Source organism: Corvus brachyrhynchos, unplaced genomic scaffold (assembly GCF_000691975.1).
Source record: "Corvus brachyrhynchos isolate BGI_N302 unplaced genomic scaffold, ASM69197v1 scaffold15, whole genome shotgun sequence".
Taxonomy (NCBI): Eukaryota; Metazoa; Chordata; class Aves; order Passeriformes; family Corvidae; genus Corvus; species Corvus brachyrhynchos.
This window is the reverse complement of record NW_008238349.1, coordinates 2,355,995-2,372,312: the sequence shown is the minus strand read 5'-3', so window position 1 is coordinate 2,372,312 and position 16,318 is coordinate 2,355,995. Positions and strand designations below refer to the sequence as shown.

Genomic DNA, 16,318 nt, shown 5'->3' with positions numbered 1-16,318 from the left:
TCCCGTGGCACAGCTCCGGCGGTTCCCTCGGGTCCTGTCCCTGGTCCCAGAGCGGAGATCGGAGCTGCCCCTCGGGAGGAGCTGCAGGCCCCAGTGAGATCTGACCTCGGTCTCCCATTTCTCCAGGCCGAACAAACCAAGTGACCGCCGTTGCTCCTTATGTGGCTCTTATTCTGGGCGCTTTTTTTGTCAAAAGGAGTAAAACATGTTATTCTCTTAATATCTCTATATCTTTCTGTGTTTGGTTTGGTTGGGTGTTTTTTTTTTTAATCTGTGGATGCAGGTCAGCAAACAGGTCTTTCTGTGGTGTTGTGTGGGCCAAGGTAACACAGAAATAAAGATGTATGCACACAAAACCAAAGCTGTAAGGCAAAAACGTTGGACCTGAGTTTTCACCATTGTGCTTGTCACAGAAGACTGTTTCTGATAATTTTTGCAAGACCATACATGTAATGAATTTGGGCTACATGTGCATGTATCTTAATGAATGAATGCTGATGAACAAGTAGCGTGGAGTGAAATTTGCTTTTCTAAGCCACAGTTTCTAACTGAATAGTGTGGGTTTTGTCTGTCTTCAAAGATAACGTCTGCTGCCTGCGGTTATGGGTTCACACTGCTGGCTTCTAATACCAGAGACATCACCAAAGTGTGGGGCATGGGGCTCAACAAGGACTCCCAGCTTGGATTCCAGAGAAGCAGAAGAGATCAAAGTAAGGATTTAAGTGTTTTAAAAACTTACAGATTGGCACTGCTGTATGCCTGTGGTACAGGAAACTTCATGTGTTTGGAAGTGTGAAAAACATCAGGAGGCTTTGATGCAGTCCCAGGCTGTGCTTTATTTTTTTAAGCAGATCTTTTTCTGAAATTTATCTGTGTTTTTGTATGCTTTGTAATTGGTCAATGTGTGCCTCAGTTCTGTACGCTGCACTTGCCAGTTTCATCCAGACAGGAATGTAGCTGTTTATTCTGCAAAGTGTGATGTTGGTTAATTTGTGGCTTTGAGTCTGTAGTTTGATAGTAGACGCAGTCTAGTTAATAAAGGTATTTTGACAGGACAGTTTGCTCACTTCTGCTGCCTTTGCACTTAAAAACTAAAGTCCTTTAGTCCTCCTTCCCTCCCCAGTTAGTTTTTTTTATACAGTCAGTGGGGTTTTTGTGGAAGCTGTAGGGTTTCTTTTAAAATTATTTTAATAGCAAGTTGCATTTTGAAGGAAAAATATGTTTTCGGTCATTTTGTCTTACACCAGGCTCTCAAACTCGTTTAAGATGATGATTTCTGTGCAGAACATTACCACCTTCCACCAAAGACAGATAGGAAAAACACAAACTTTCCTCATAGAATGGCTGACTGTGTAGACATTCTTCCATAAACAGTTGAGGAAAATCACCATAAAAGCAGTTTTTCTCATTATGGTGTATAAGCATGTAAATCTCTGAAGTTAGGGTGTGTCTGATATGGGCAGAAGATTGAACTTTGTGGAGAAGCAAAAGAAAATTTCAGCTGCAGTGCAGCATGTTGAGGTTTGAATGGTGCTGCTTTGTGCTGGCACACTGGGTAGTTCTGTAAGAGTGTGTACACATAGCAAGTGTGTGCTTAAACAGCAGCTGCAAAATGCAGGGGCTGCAGAAACTTGTTCTCACTTCTGCTTTTAAAGGTTTCAGCTCTTGGTGGGTCTTAGTTCTGTACATGTTGATGTCTCAGGAGTGTCTTGCAATTACGTTGTTTTTCTGACCTGGAGATTATTTTTGTCAGAGAATCCAGAAATAGGTTAAATAGTTTTGCCGTTCAAGCCGTGTTAAGTAGAGTGTGTTTGGCAAGATCGGTTGAAAATGTGCTGAAGATCTTTGGGATTGCTACTGCTCCATGTTTAATGTCCCCCAGGCAAGTTTTCTTTTGAGATGTTTCGCTCATTGCTTTGGTGCCTGCTGCTTCCAGCGCTGTGTTGATGTAGATGCTTCATTTTCAAGGGAATTTGCAGCCTTCTGACTTTTAGATGGTTGTATCCAAACTACTGATATTTCACACTCACCCCCATGTTCCTTAGCCACCTCATTGTCTCTTTTCTCCAAATCCCCTCAGCTGTCAGTGATGGTTACTACAGGTCCCAGTAGCTTGTGTCTTTCTGCTGAAGGGAACAGAGAGAGGAAAAAGTTTTTTTGCTTTGTGACTTCCAAGTGTTTCTAGACATGTAGAGAGTTGGCTGCCTTTTAGCTCCTGCTCTATTGCATGGCAGATGCCCACCATTGGCAAGCTACCTGTCCTCACATCCAGTAGTGTCTTACTGCAAAAGACCATGTGTAGCTTTTTTAATTTATTATTTTTTTTAATTTGGGTGGGGGTTTTTTTGTTTTTATTTTTATTGAAGGCAGTGAGAACCAGTAAAACACTGCTGCCTGTGTACAATACTGCTTTGGGTCCTCTGGGATTTGATTTCACCTATTGCAGTGACTTTGAGATCAAGGCTTTTTATCTCCCCTTGAACTTTTCCCTAGCATTGATTTATGTTTTACTGTTCTTCCCCCTCCTCCCCTGTCCCAGTTGACTGTAACTGGTTAAATGTTCTTCAAGTTGCTAAGTCTTTTTAAAGTACAGCGTGTCATTTTTCATAAATGTTAGATGTCTCATTCCCTATGGACCTAGCCTGTGTAGTCTTTCTTGCATTCCTTATTTCTGAAAGTGCCTGTAATCTACTGTTCTTTAAATACGAAGCACTAAGATTTTTTTGTTTACTTTTCCTGATTTTTGTGATTGTTGCTCTTGTACCTTTTTTGCAATATCCCCAGCTGCACAGAATACTTGTTCATGATGTTAAGCTCTGGTAATCCAGCTGCATTCACCAAAGTGGTTGAACAAGTAGATGAAAGCGTCAGTTTCACAATTCTGCTACCTGAAGCCTTAATAACATTCACCCTCTAGGTATGGTGGACTTTTGTTTAGGCGGTGATTATTGGCTTTAGTTGTCTCCACGGCTTTCACCTTATCCCTCCCTCTGTGATAAATCCCTGTCAGCCTCTTTGGTTAGTATCTTGGCTTTCTAAAATGCATCTGCTTTTATAACAAAGCAGAAGTGAGTGTGTGAATCTACAACAGGATCAGCAAATATATGTTGAATTTACTTTGTGGAAGCTACTGACTTAAAATTGTTCTCCCTTTCTTAAGCTAAGGGCTATGAATATGTCTTGGAACCATCTCCAATTCCATTACCGCTGGAGAAGCCGCAGCAAACTCGGGTCTTGCAAGTGTCCTGTGGGAGAGCCCATTCCCTGGTCCTGACAGATAGTGAAGGAGGTACAGTGTTGTTTGTGCTGATGATGTCAAGGGATGCCTGGCTATGCTTTTACTAAAAGCTTGAAAAAAATTGTCTTCTGTCTTTTCGAACTAGATCCCAGGTGGGCTGTCTGCACTGTAAATGGAATGCAGGCAGCTGTTGGCCTTTGTGGGATTACTTCTGCGAGGGAGAGCTATGAGCTCTGCTTGGCTCAAGTTGTAGATGTGCTGGGAGCTTTTTTACTACAAGATTTGTTTCTCTAGCCCCAGGCCTGGCTGATTGCAGCTTGTTTGTCTTGTTCACTCAGATGTGTTTTTGAACACAGATTTGGGTGACTGTGCTCGTACTCCTGTGTTACTTCCCCTTGAAGCCCCAGAGTGCTTTGTTTATAAAAACAATTAATTAATACTCCTTTATAGAGAAGATTCTGATCGTGGATTGTCACTCCACATCTCTGGGAACTCTCTGGTGCAGTGGCTCCAGTGCTGCACCGAATGATCCAGTGCAGCTTCTTAGTGGGTTAGCTGGTTGGTTGGTTGATTCGCACTCTTGTGGAAATGCTGATCTATTTCTGAGTCTCCTTGACAACAGCAGGATGAACTAGGCAATTCCTGACAGACATTGGGCTCCAGGTACTGCTGCTGTGCCTGCAACAATACTGCTGGGTGTTGTTGGTGACAATGGATTCAGTCACTTTAATTCGAGTGGACTTACTTTGAAAAAAGCTTGTGCCAATTTTTACGTTGCTGTGCTCTACCTTTCAGACTTAGAACCACATGAAAATATTTTGTGGACCTGAAAAGAGGCTTTCAGGGGATTGGGCAGTAATAAAACTAGTGTGTTTTATCATTGGTTTTCAGTTTTCACAATGGGAAACAATTCTTATGGACAGTGTGGCCGGAAGGTTGTTGAAGATGAAATTTACAGGTGAGAATTCAAAGATCCTGAACTTTGTTAATGTTGAAAACGTAATTGCAAGAAAACAACCCTGCAGAAAAGCCTGAAGGTGGAAAAGGTCTAGTAGTATAAGCATGCCATTTAAGATTAAGGAGTGCTGCAGGTGTCATACAAGCGGCTTGACTTTGAACCCAGGCTGGGCACTAGCACTCTGCTGACCACATTCACGAGACAAAAGAATGTCAGCATGGGACAGTTCTTGCAGGGCATAGTCAGAGAACCCAGCCTTCATAAATTGCTTGAGGTAATTGGTGTTATAGTTGGGCTTTCTCCCTTTAGCTGCTCAGAGTGCATGTGCTGTTCCTCAGGGTGTTAGAAGTGCCATTTAGGAAAGAGGCATCCTCTTGTTAAGTCTCTGCTGCAACTGCCTCTGAGTCTGTAGTGCTTTTCCTTGATTGGGTTTTTTGTGGGTCTCACCAAAGCATATGCTCAAAGTGCTCTGTGTGATAGAGTAAGTGAATAGTGGGAATATATTGAGTTTCTGATTGCCTAGCAGGACTAAAAAAAGCCTCGTTCATTGTTCTGTCTGTAATCCAGAACACTTGGTCAGTAAAGTTTGAGAAAATAGCTGTAATTAGGTAGCATTTGTTAGTCTTGGTACTGGAAGTCAGTCATTGCATTATTCATAATTCCTGGTATTGTGAAAAAATGACAGGGATGTTAGCACTACACTGTACTCTGGGATATCTGATTTATCTCTAGTTAAGTGTAGTGTTTATGTGGGTACTACAGTATTTCATAGTGTCTCTGCTCGTTCTAGACTAGGGACTGTCTTTGAGAGTTCCTCCTACCCCCAATTCCCACAAGAGCTTATATTAAAAAGTGACAGTTCTTAACTTCCTAAATAAGAGAATGTAGAATTATGTTCCTTCTTCGTGCAGATATTTTGCAGTGAAACTATATGTGAACAAATTTCTCTACTTGTGATAGTAAAGTGGCTTTCAGTAGAGGCAGGTTACCTTTGTGTTTTTCAGTTGCAGTCTTCTGAAATCCTCTGTGTTGCCTTTTCTCTTCTTGGTGGTTGTTTGGTGTCCAGTGGAAGCCATCTCATTCATCAGCTGAAGGAATTTGACAGCAGAGTTGTCCAGGTAAGAGGATCATCTGAACTCCTGAAAAGAATTGAGAAAGTCCTGAAAAGAATTGAAAAACAGCTGAACAGCTGAGCTCAGAGGGTGGCAGTCATTGGCTCGAAGCCAAGTTGAAACCAGTAACAAGTGCTATACCCCAGGGATCCGGGATCCAATCCTGTTTACATTTTCACTAGTGATCTGGATCACAGAGTGTTCTGTCAGCAGATAGCAGATGATGTACAACTCTGAGGAGTGTCTTTGAACCAGTGATAAACCAGAGGGTAGTGCTGCCATCCAGAGGCTGGAGAAATGGGCTTACATGAACCTCATCAAGTTCAGCAGTGGAAAGGGCCAGTCCTGTTGCTGGTGAAGAGCAATTTCAGACACCACCATGGGCTGACTTTCTGGGAGGCAGCTGTGCGGAAAAGGCCCTAGGGTCCACCAGGTTGACCATGACCCAGCAATGTGCCCTTGCTGTAGAGAAGCCTAATGATACCGTGGGCTGCATTAGGAGGAGTGTTGCCTGCAGGTCAAGGAGGTGATTCTTCCTTTCTGCTCAGCTACACTTAAGAGTACTGTGTCCATTTCTGGGCTCTCCACTCCACTACTCTCTTCCTGTCGTGATTTCTTGTTCCCCTTTGTCACTTTTATATTGCTTAGGAGATTGAATTCTGTCTTTGCCATTTCAAAAATGATGAGATGTGAAACCATCCACTTAGACTAGCCGGCATTTCTCTGGGTCAGGTTCCTAGGAGAGCAAGAGACTGCACGGCAGCAGAAAAACCGGCCATGGCTGCAGTATTCTCAGGCACAGGAGCAGTTTCTTGGTATGTCTGTGGCCCTGTAGCCATACTCTGTGGGCAAACAATGCTCCCGTTCCAAGGAAGGGTCATTGATTTATGTCCACCTGATGAGACTGTGCTGTGGTTCATCCTGAAACTGTTTTGAATTAGGCTTGTAAACTTCTGTTTGGACTTTTCACTTTTTTTTTTTCCCCAGGGGGGTTGAATACTCTGTACCTGTTTGTACTTTGATAACAGCAGTTATGTGCTTAATATTGTTAGTCACTCTCTTAACTTGATGATTAAATCCCTTTAATCTTTGGTTAATTTTTAATGGCTGCTTTTGAATGGCTTTTTGCTTGGCTTTAATGCATGCCAAGTCTATGGCAGACATGATGGCTAGTTCAACATAAATGTAGATTTGAGAACAGCTGTGTGCCTGGAGTGCTTACATGGCAAAGAATCCATAGCAGTTTGTAGCTGGCATCAATAATTGTGTGGTTAGCATCCTGTGAAGGGAGAGCTCTTACTTACTCTTTTCTGTTTCATTGTGTTGTACTGCTGAATCGAGCTTTCTTTCCTTGTTTTGGATCTTAGAACAAATTGACTGTAGCATCACTTTCCGTAAAGAAAATTCTGCTGTTTTCTGTGTTGTATCTTGTAGTTCTTGGCCCTTTCTCTAGAGCCATTTGATCGGGAGAGAAAGGTCAAAATCTGAACTGATGGACATTACAGAGGTTCATTGCTCAATTTATCTGCTGGTAACGCTTCATTAAATAGTCTGAACATGTGACCTTCCCTGACTAGCTCTGACATTTTGTTTGTGTGCAGGTTGTGTGTGGGCAGGACCACAGTCTGTTTAGAACCAAGAAAGGTACAATCTATGCATGTGGATGGGGAGCTGATGGACAAACAGGTAGGAACTCAGCTCAGCTTGCTTTTCAGGGAACTGATGAATAGAGCAAGCTGTCCTAATTGAGAAGTTGTGATGTGTATTTGTCATGCATGTGTGGACAGAAAGGGGCTGCTATGTTCCCACGTGTGTAGATGTTTTCAGTACTCTTGTGTAACCAAACTGAGACAATCCAGTTCAGTTTTTGAAGACCTTTAGGATGCTGCCCTGGCAATCCAAGCATGCAGTTGGAGGAGGGTGTATCTGCTGTTTAAAGCTTCTGACAGGATGTGGAAGTGGACATGGGCAGCTTTGCTCTTCAGTTTGGTGGCGGATTTGCCTTCCTGATTCTTGTTTCAGGGTCTGTTCTGCTCTTTTGAACTGATGAGCCCTTTGGTAGCTGCTGCATGTTTTAGCATGGGATTCTTGGGCAGGCCCTTTGCATGGTGGCTTTTGCTTCAGAGAACTTCCTTCTCACAGTCATTCCTACTGTTTATTCCTTTTGCTGCTCCCAAAGCTGAGTTCTTCCCATGATTCTTTCGTACCAATATACTGTAACCCAGCTTTCTGTCACCTACATTCTGGTCTCTTCTCCAGGCAGCAATTTGTCATGTAAAGTATTTGCTTCCCAGCCTCTTTTGCCATCTCCCCTGCTGTTGTCTAACTGATTGCAGTGTGCTGTCACTCATGGCTCTCCTTGCAGAAGTCAGGATGCAGCCAGTTTGTGAAACTTCATCTCTGTTGGGATATCTGCCTGGATTGGTTATTGTTCTTCAAGCACTTTGGTCCGTGCAGACAAGAGATATGACACTCTTCGGGGTGTGATTGTGTGAAGTTGTTGTGTACTCCAGAGACGTGGCTTTGGCTAGTGGAAGTGGTGTTTGTGGCTACTTGTCTGTTGCAGCTGGTAATTAAGGAGTATGGACAGAAAGATTTATTTCAGAGGAAGGGTGATTTTGTTATAACATGACAAAAATGGTCCTATGCAGGCATTAAAAGTGTGTCTGGAAACAAATTCTTCATAATCTCTACTTTTTTTCTTTTCAGGTCTTGGACACTATAACATCACCAGTGTTCCTACTAAGTTGCATGGTGACATTGCTGGAGTAAACATTATCCAGGTCTCTTCCTATGGGGACTGTTGTCTGGCTGTTTCAGATGAAGGAGATGTCTTTGGTTGGGGAAATTCAGAATACTTGCAGTTGGCATCTGTCACAGAAACCACACAGGTCAGTTGACCTGAGGGTGTGTTTTTATGTGTTTCAGTTCAGCTGCTGTACACAGAGTTAAAAATTACATGCTTCTCCCTGTTCTGGATGCTTTTGACAGCAGACACAAACATCACTAGCAGGCTGCTTTTACCTAATCTTACAAAACCGACCTGACACTTTCGTGTAGCTTTAGGGGCAGTATGTTTCCCTGCTTTGATAGACAAAGGCTTGTGTCACCTCACCCCAGTTTGTTAGTCCAAGAACTCCATGTTCTTTTTCTCCATCCCATGGACTTTGCACCAAATTGAGACCCAGCTCAAGTACTTTGGCTAATTTCAGGACAGGAATTAGTTTTTTGGCTGGCTAATGTAGGATTTCAAGTGGTCCTACTTTGAGCATAGTGCTGGCCCTTGGAAGTCCCTTCTAGTCAGCCTGTACGCTGGTGAATTTTTCATGGACATCATTTGTGGGTTTATAACTGAGTCCTAAACAAATTCCAGTGTCTCACAGATAAGAGGTTTTTTTTGAGTAAACTTACATGGGGCATTGGTAGAGTGCTGACTTCACACTAGGCATTGTACTACTGAGGTAACTAGGCAGTTGGTGTCATGTTACAGCTACTTTAGGAAATGGAGTCAGGAAATTAATCAATACTCAAGCTACTCTTGGCAGATGGCTAAGAGCAGATAATTGTATTAGAATAGCTTTAGCAAAATTTTAGAAAGCTTTGTTTCCTGTGCCTCTCCTGATGTAACCTTAATGTAAGGCTAAATGCCGAAACCCATAAGGCCTGAGGACAACAATCAGGTCATGCAGTGTAGCAGTTCTCCTGGCTGGGTGCATGATGGAGGTCGGTGGCATCTGAAATGGATGAATGACATGTTTGCCAAAAATGAGAGTCTTAGCTAAAATATAGATGCAATCCAAAGTGTAGAATGGCAGAGCTGTGAAATCAAAGATTGCTCTTTACATGTGTCAAGCTGTGTATGTATCTGTTGTGTTGGACTGTACCAAATAAGTGCAATTTGCTTCAAGTGATTTTTCCCTAGTATGTTAAAAAATGCCACTGCAGACTGAATTTTAGTGATCTAATCCACTGTGAAAACCTGAAGACACGCTCACCTATTGACTTCCCCATTGTGTTTGACTTTAAAAGCCAGGGATAAGAAGCAGATATTAGTCATTCCCAGCCTTGTTGCCATGCATATAACCTTTCCAGTAGGTAACTTTTTCTACCTTGTCCTCGCCTTAATGAATTTCCAGTAGTTTTTTTTTTTTTTAATTTTGGGACATGCACTCATTATTCAGGCAATAAAGGTTGTATCAGGAATCCAGTGTATGTAAGCTTTAACCAGAACTAGAGAACAGGTTAAAATGTATGTCTAGTTTGCAGTTTACCTTGTCTCTAACAACTCTTCTGCAATCTTGTACAGGTGAATGTTCCCAGGCATTTGCCATTCAAGATTGGGAAGATAAAGGAGGCTGCTTGTGGAGGGACTGGCAATGTTGTGCTAACAGGTGAGTTAGTGCAACTTTAGTGCAAGGCTGCGTAACAGGTGGATTGTAACATTATGAAACAAGTATCCTGTTTTCTGGAAACGGGGAGATGCTGGATGTTATGTGGAAAGCTGGGAGACTGAGAAATGTGTGATTTAAGAATGTACTAGAGTTGTTTTCACTAGTGCAGAGTACTGCTTCCAGTGTGTGCTGTTGTGAGTGCTTCTGCAGACTAGAGCAAGAGCATGGCAGCTGTTTGCTCTTCTGATCTCTTTTGCTGGTCATACAGGCCTATAATGAGTATGGATATAGGGAGGAAGTAGGGCAACACTTGAGAGAAAGTAGAACCCTTCAGACTCCTTATGAATCCGACATGTTTATAAATCATGAACTACGATGGAAAGTAGAAAGTTCTGAGAACAGTGAAACTGTGCAGCAGGTCCTTAGTGACTGTTCTTTGGACTGTTAGTGGCTGGGGAGCATAGCTGGAGGGTTGCTGCATGAAGGAATGAGGGAAGGGATTGTATTACTTTCTTGAAGGATTATCTCAAGGAAGATGTTCATATTTATAATGGGATTATTGTGATGACCAGATACTTGAGCTTCTAGTATGAAAGGAGCAGAGCTAGCTGACATAGAAACTTACTCTTTCTTATGCTGTCCCAACTGCTGCCTTTCCCAGGCACCCAGCTTAAGGCAGAATGCCAGGCAGTGACAGCCAGCTGCTGGTTTGGGCATGCGTCAAAGGAGAGAGCCGTGATTTGCTTGCATAGCTTAGGAAAAAGTTGAGGCATTTGGATGGGAATGCATTATTTGTAGATTTTAAATAATCAAAAAGTGTTAGACTGAGCTGGAAGAAAGGAAAATATCCCTTTGGTTCTGATTTAACTCTTGGTCATGGCATGAATTTCACAAGCACAGACTTTGTTACAGAATGTGTTCTTATTGTAATACAGAGGAAGGAAATGTTTTTGTCTGGGGATATGGAATTCTTGGGAAAGGACCAAACCTAACAGAGACAGCGGTGCCAGAGATGATCCCACCCAGCCTTTTTGGCTGGTCAGACTTCAGTCCGGACATCCGTGTTGCTCACGTTCGCTGTGGACTCAGCCAATTTGCGGCACTTACAAGTAAGTTTCTCGTCCTACTATCATGGAGAGGTCATGTTGCTGTGTTACTTGCAGAAAAGAAAAAAGAAAAAAAAAAACCCAAAAAAACCCCAACCAAACCAAAACAAAAAAAAACCCAAACAAAAACCCCCACGCCATAGAAAGTGCACCCATCTTTCTTGAAACTGAAGACAAACTGGAATGCAGCATCAGGGAGCCAGACAGCACATTTACAGGTGTCAGCATGGTTTCTGGCCTGTGTTTTGTGCTAACTTATGCTTTCATTAAGAAAGTGTTATTTGTCCAAGACAAAAAAAAAACTTTTCTCAAACAGAAAATCCAGAAGGTTTTTTTCATTTCCCTGTATAGAATCAGGGAATAGAATCAGTCTGCTGCACTTTAGCAGCAGCAGAAATTTATGTGATAAATGTGAACAAACTAAAACTGAGTCTAAGTGAAGCTAGATACCAGAGTTTCTTGGCATTTCTGGCCAACTGAGTTAGCAGCCGCAGGTGGGCAGACCCAAGCATTTAATATGCAAAGGGTATGATACTGTGCTCTGTGCACCCTGTGTGGGTTCCCAGCCTTTGACGGGTTTGAAATTTGAAAGTCATTTAACATCAGGCAGCAGTTCAGAGATCCAGCTGCCAGCAGGGAAAAGTGCCAGGACTGGGTCCTTTGGGGCAAGTGGTATGTGTGACACTGTCAGTTTGGTTGCAGGGTGCTTGTAAGTGGGCTCCCCTTGGTATTCAGAAAGAGTTAGAAATGGTGTTCTGATTACATTGTTATTTATATAAATTGTTATATGTTATGTTATAGATTGTATTTTGGTTGTCTCTGCTGTGGAGCTGGTCCAGACACTTCTGAGATGTGTGTGTTTTCCTGAGGAGCTTAAAACTCTTTGACTCTGCTGAGCACAAGTTTTTGCTTTTCTCTAGCTGTCATTAGAAGGTCACTTCTGTCAGGCAGTCAAATAAGCAGTCCCTAGGTGATGGCTTGGGACAGCTCTCACTGCCAAATTACTGGATTTGCTCTGCTGATAGCTGATACAGATCAGCTGCAGTTGTCTTAACTTTCAGCACAAATTATTCACCTCACAAATGATTCCCTGGAATTTCTGCTGCTGCACTCTTTCTTCAAATAAAATTCCAAAGCAAGTGTTGTAAGAGGGGGAAACAAAGACTTGTGCACAGAACTTGCTTCTTGTATTGCTCATTAGGCATCATTTTCTCCAAACACAAGTACATTCATTGTACCTTGAAGCAAATCTAGTAGCTGTCATACTGCTTGTATAACCCTGTGTACTCCCAGAAACACTGTAGCCACATTTGCCAGCATCACAAATAGAATTCTTCCTTTTTAATGACTCAGTTCTTTTCTATTTTTTTTTTATCCTGTGTAGACAGAGGAGAATTGTTTGTATGGGGGAAGAATCTAAGAGGGTGCCTGGGAACTGGAAGAATGGAAGACCAGTATTTCCCATGGAGAGTAAGGATGGTGGTATTAAGGCCAAGAGTACATTCTTTGGCTAGTTTTTGTTATCCTAAGGAAAAGGACTATCATTTGCTATGTGTTTTTTTGCTGCAATTTGCTGTGTTGAGTAATTCTGAAAGAAGTGAAAGCCTAAAATGACTGTAGAAGTGCTTTGTTTTCCAGAGGTCCTTGTGTAGCCTGCTTGGGGATGGAGGTATTCAGTAAACCTTTTAGTCTGCTGTGCCAGTAATGATTTCGAATCCTAAAACAGCATCTGGTGCTGTGCCACCACATCTAAACAGTTCTCATCTCCTTCCTGTCCACTGTCATCTGCCTGCTACCCCTACTGCCTCTTCCTTCCCCTTCTAACCTGTGCTTCTCTTTGTATGTGCTGCAAAGAAAATCATCAGTATTGGTCATCTGTCCGAATCATTACTCACCTAAATTAGGTGAACATTTTGGTCTGTAGTGGCTAGAGGTCCACATAGTGGTGGGCTTCCTTCCCACTTGTGGTGGTGGGTCATTGGGCTGACTGTCAGCTTACAGTAGGAGATCCTTACTTAACCATATTTGTAGCTGTTTCACAGTGCTTCCAGTTCCACTGCTTCCTCCCAGGTGGCTCTGAGAGCCAGACTCATTGGATGTAGAAGAGTCTTTGGCTCTGGAGTTCAGCATTCTCCAGATCCAGACCACAGATGCTCGTGGTCTTCAGGAAGGCCGAGTAGGAGATGAGGGAGGCAATCAGTTGGACCACCCTGGAGTCCCTGTCATTGTATCTGAACTTGCAGTAAATGTGCTTCTGTAGTATGCTTTCTTATTTGTTTAAAAATGAACAAAGCCAGACCAGCTCTTGAACATTTGCCTAAAATCACAGTGCTGTAGCTGAGTGGAATCTCTGAATTCACTTCCCCAAATGTGAACATTGGGGTTATGCTCTTTCAGACGGCCAGCTCCTGTCTGACAGTACTGTGGCAATGTGCTGGGATCCTTGTCTGTGACCTCCTGCTCTAGAACTAGCTGCTGTCCTCTCTCTTAGCTCTAAGGAACATCTCGCTTTTTTAGACTCTGCTTTCCTGAAGTTTGAAGTCACTTTTAAGTGAATAAGCTGTAACTTCAGGAGTGAGGCGCTGCTCTCTTAGCATCAAAGCACAAACTGCCTTAGGCTGAGTTGAGCCTTTGCCTTGTTCCAGTTCTTGCTGATGAGAGAAGAGGCAAATCCCTGTGGTGTTTGGGCAGATCCTCTTCCTAATGTCTAGATTATGCTCTGTTCAGTCGTGCTGCTTCTGCTGCTGAACAGATGGGCTGAGGCTACAATCTCCTCACTGTCTGCTAGTGAGCCTGCTCTTCTTTCTCCTTCCAAACCTTTATGTGCTTCTGTGAAGGAGAAAGAGGAATATTTCACAGCTCAATGCACAAGCCTGCCTGGTGCTGAATCTTGCTCTTTCTGTGCTTTTAAGTTGGCACTTGCATTGGTACAAATCCCTGTGAAACTAGCTGGCATGTTGAGCAGGGGGAGGATGAGAAATAGGAAGTATCAGGTGCAAAGTACCAGCTTGATAAATAACCCACTCTCTCATGTGTTTCATCCAGGTGACTGTACCCGGTGAGGTGGTGGATGTGGCATGTGGAGTTGATCATATGGTAAGCATGGTCAGGTCTTTTACCTAGGAATGCTGCTGGGCCTCAGCACTGTACCAGGGCGATGCAGGGACTTGGTGACGATCTTCTTTGATTCTATGAAACCAAGTGACTGTGAGCAGAGACAGCCATACCAGTGTCTGGGTTATTGTCATCCCTGCATCATCGAAATGCTCTGGCCTGGCTGCAGGAAAGAAGCACATTCCCCGAGGAGTGTGGAAATGCAAGGAGTGCTCTGGCTCGTTCGTGGTGAGCTCCCAGAGAACCTGAGGCCCAGCCCCAAGCTGGTGAGCCCCTCTGTGCATGAAGAGCATCTCCTTTAAGGAAGACTGGCATGGGGTGAAATCTACAGCACAGGACATTGACATGTGGACATTTCTTGTCACCAGCTCTGGAGTGTCAGTGTTGGGCAGAGCCAAACTATTTCTCAAGGGAAATGTTGGGTGGTTTTTTATTGCTATTTTTTATGTGGAAGAGAGGTCATGCTGGCTGTTGAAGCCCAGCACAGCTGTCCTCAGTGGCCACCATCAGCTGCACTGTGCCCAGGCTGTTGTCCTCTGCAGAGACTGGATGCACGGGTGGTTGCACAGCCCTGGCCTTGAGGCAGTGATGTTTCTATGGACTGTTAAAGGCTTTCTGTGTTAGTGCTAAAGGCTGAACACCAAAGGAACACATTCAAAGAGTAAGAACCTGTTTGCAGGGGTAAGTACTGTTAAATAGGACAGCAGGCTCTCTGTGGTGCAGGAGAGCAGATGGATGGTGATGGAAGCCCATCTAGCCTATTGAGGGAGGCTGGAAACAAAGTCCCAGTCAGCTACCTGCAAAATCAGTGCTCAGGCATGGATGTGAGCAGTGCTCACCGCCCCTCAGGTACCTTTGTCTCTTTGTGCTGATCACACATCACTGCCTTTGATTTTTTTGGGGGTGGTATGGTGGCTCTCAGTTACAATTCGCTAGGGTTTTCAGGATTGCTTAGCAGGAGGAGGAGTCTTAATAGGTAAGAAGCAGAGCTTCATTCCTTGGTACCTTCTCAGCAGTAAGCTGATAGAGGTGGGATGCAACAGCTGTGCGTATCTGAAGCAGGCACTTACCCAGTCTCACACCCAAGCATGGGAAACTATCTCCTGTGAAACACTCCAAACATCGGGCAGAGTTGTGCAAACTATTTTGGTGAAATCCAAGCTAGTAGATTTTCAATTAAGTGATTATAAAATCTTTATCAGTAGTAATAGGAATATTCTTGAACATGATCTGCTCATGCATTGATCAGATCTGCATTTAAACTGCAGCATTTTGGTTCACACTTATGTGACAGGAAACCACTTCTGTCAGCTGAGCCACCTCCATACCTGCAGGACTGATAGTGTTGTAGTCAGGCATTGCATCCATGGCCCCAGGGGACACCACATACATTTGGGCTTCATTAGATGAAATTCTGTGCCAAAAGTCTGTGTGTAAACTTTACCTTGATTAAATAAGTTTTGAAGGGCTTTGCATAAAATACAGGAAAAGTGAACCAAAGTACAGGGAAATAGAGACACATCTCTTGAGTTGTTGTTGACGTTCCTGTGTAACAGGTATTTCTGGGTGGGTTGAGGCAGAACAGAAAGCTACTCTGAAACTGGCAGACCTTCACTGCTCTGAACTCCCATTTGGTTGGCGTTAATTTGTACCCGATTCTACATGTGACTTGGGCAATTCGTGGTGCACAAGCATGTCTTGTTGGCCTCATGGGAGTAGCTATGCCCTTTCAACTTGAGGAGGCTTATTAAACCATGGAGAACAAAAACTGGTAAGAAAGGTGTTGCAAACAATTCTTTTCATGGATGTTGCTGTTGAGGTGGGCTGATTAGTGCTGGGCTCTCAGCTGCTCTCATTCACAGCTGTTAGACAATGCACCTTGGGGCTGGGGCTTCTGAAGAGCTGGGTTGAGTCTTTGTGTTGCATTCTTGCTGTGCAATAAATTGCAAATTCTGTGTGTTAATGAGATGCCAATGAGGTCTTCAGCCCTAAATAGAAGTGTTGTATGACTTAATGCAGGCAGGGTGTTTGTGCCTTCATTATAGTGGTTGTGGGCATTCTCAGACATGTTGCTTGGTGGGACCAAGGTCAGTGGCAGTGAGGGCAGTCTGGCAAGCACCAGCACTTACCCATGTTTTGTTCACAGTGCGGGGGGAGCATTTTGATCTTGGCCAGGTGCCCCCCAACCTGCTCTGTCATCCCTCCTCCATCAACAGGACAGGGAGAGAGAATCTGAAGGAAAGCATATGGGTTGGAATAAGGGCAGGGCCTCACCTGTTACCATCAGGGGCACAGCAGAGTCATGTTGGGGAAATTATTTTATTGCCAATGAAACAGAGCAAGGTAATAAGGAATTAGTATGTCTAAACAGAAGTCTAACAGTGCCTTTCCCACACCTC

At 43.5% G+C, this 16,318-nt stretch overlaps 1 protein-coding gene across 1 annotated transcript in view; it reads left to right on the top strand.

The window, feature by feature from the left end:
* The window catches only part of RCC1L (RCC1 like), a 16,512-nt gene extending 1,693 nt beyond the window's left edge, over window positions 1-14,819 (top strand). Inside the window, exons 3-12 of the mRNA XM_008634507.2 lie at window positions 581-710; window positions 3,161-3,289; window positions 4,130-4,196; window positions 5,263-5,314; window positions 6,910-6,994; window positions 8,018-8,199; window positions 9,615-9,699; window positions 10,635-10,808; window positions 12,190-12,275; window positions 13,851-14,819. Of these exons, the coding sequence (XP_008632729.1) occupies window positions 581-710; window positions 3,161-3,289; window positions 4,130-4,196; window positions 5,263-5,314; window positions 6,910-6,994; window positions 8,018-8,199; window positions 9,615-9,699; window positions 10,635-10,808; window positions 12,190-12,275; window positions 13,851-13,928 (1,068 nt within the window). The 3' untranslated portion in view covers window positions 13,929-14,819. The remainder of the gene's footprint in view (window positions 1-580; window positions 711-3,160; window positions 3,290-4,129; window positions 4,197-5,262; window positions 5,315-6,909; window positions 6,995-8,017; window positions 8,200-9,614; window positions 9,700-10,634; window positions 10,809-12,189; window positions 12,276-13,850) is intronic.
* Window positions 14,820-16,318: the final 1,499 nt, after the last annotated feature.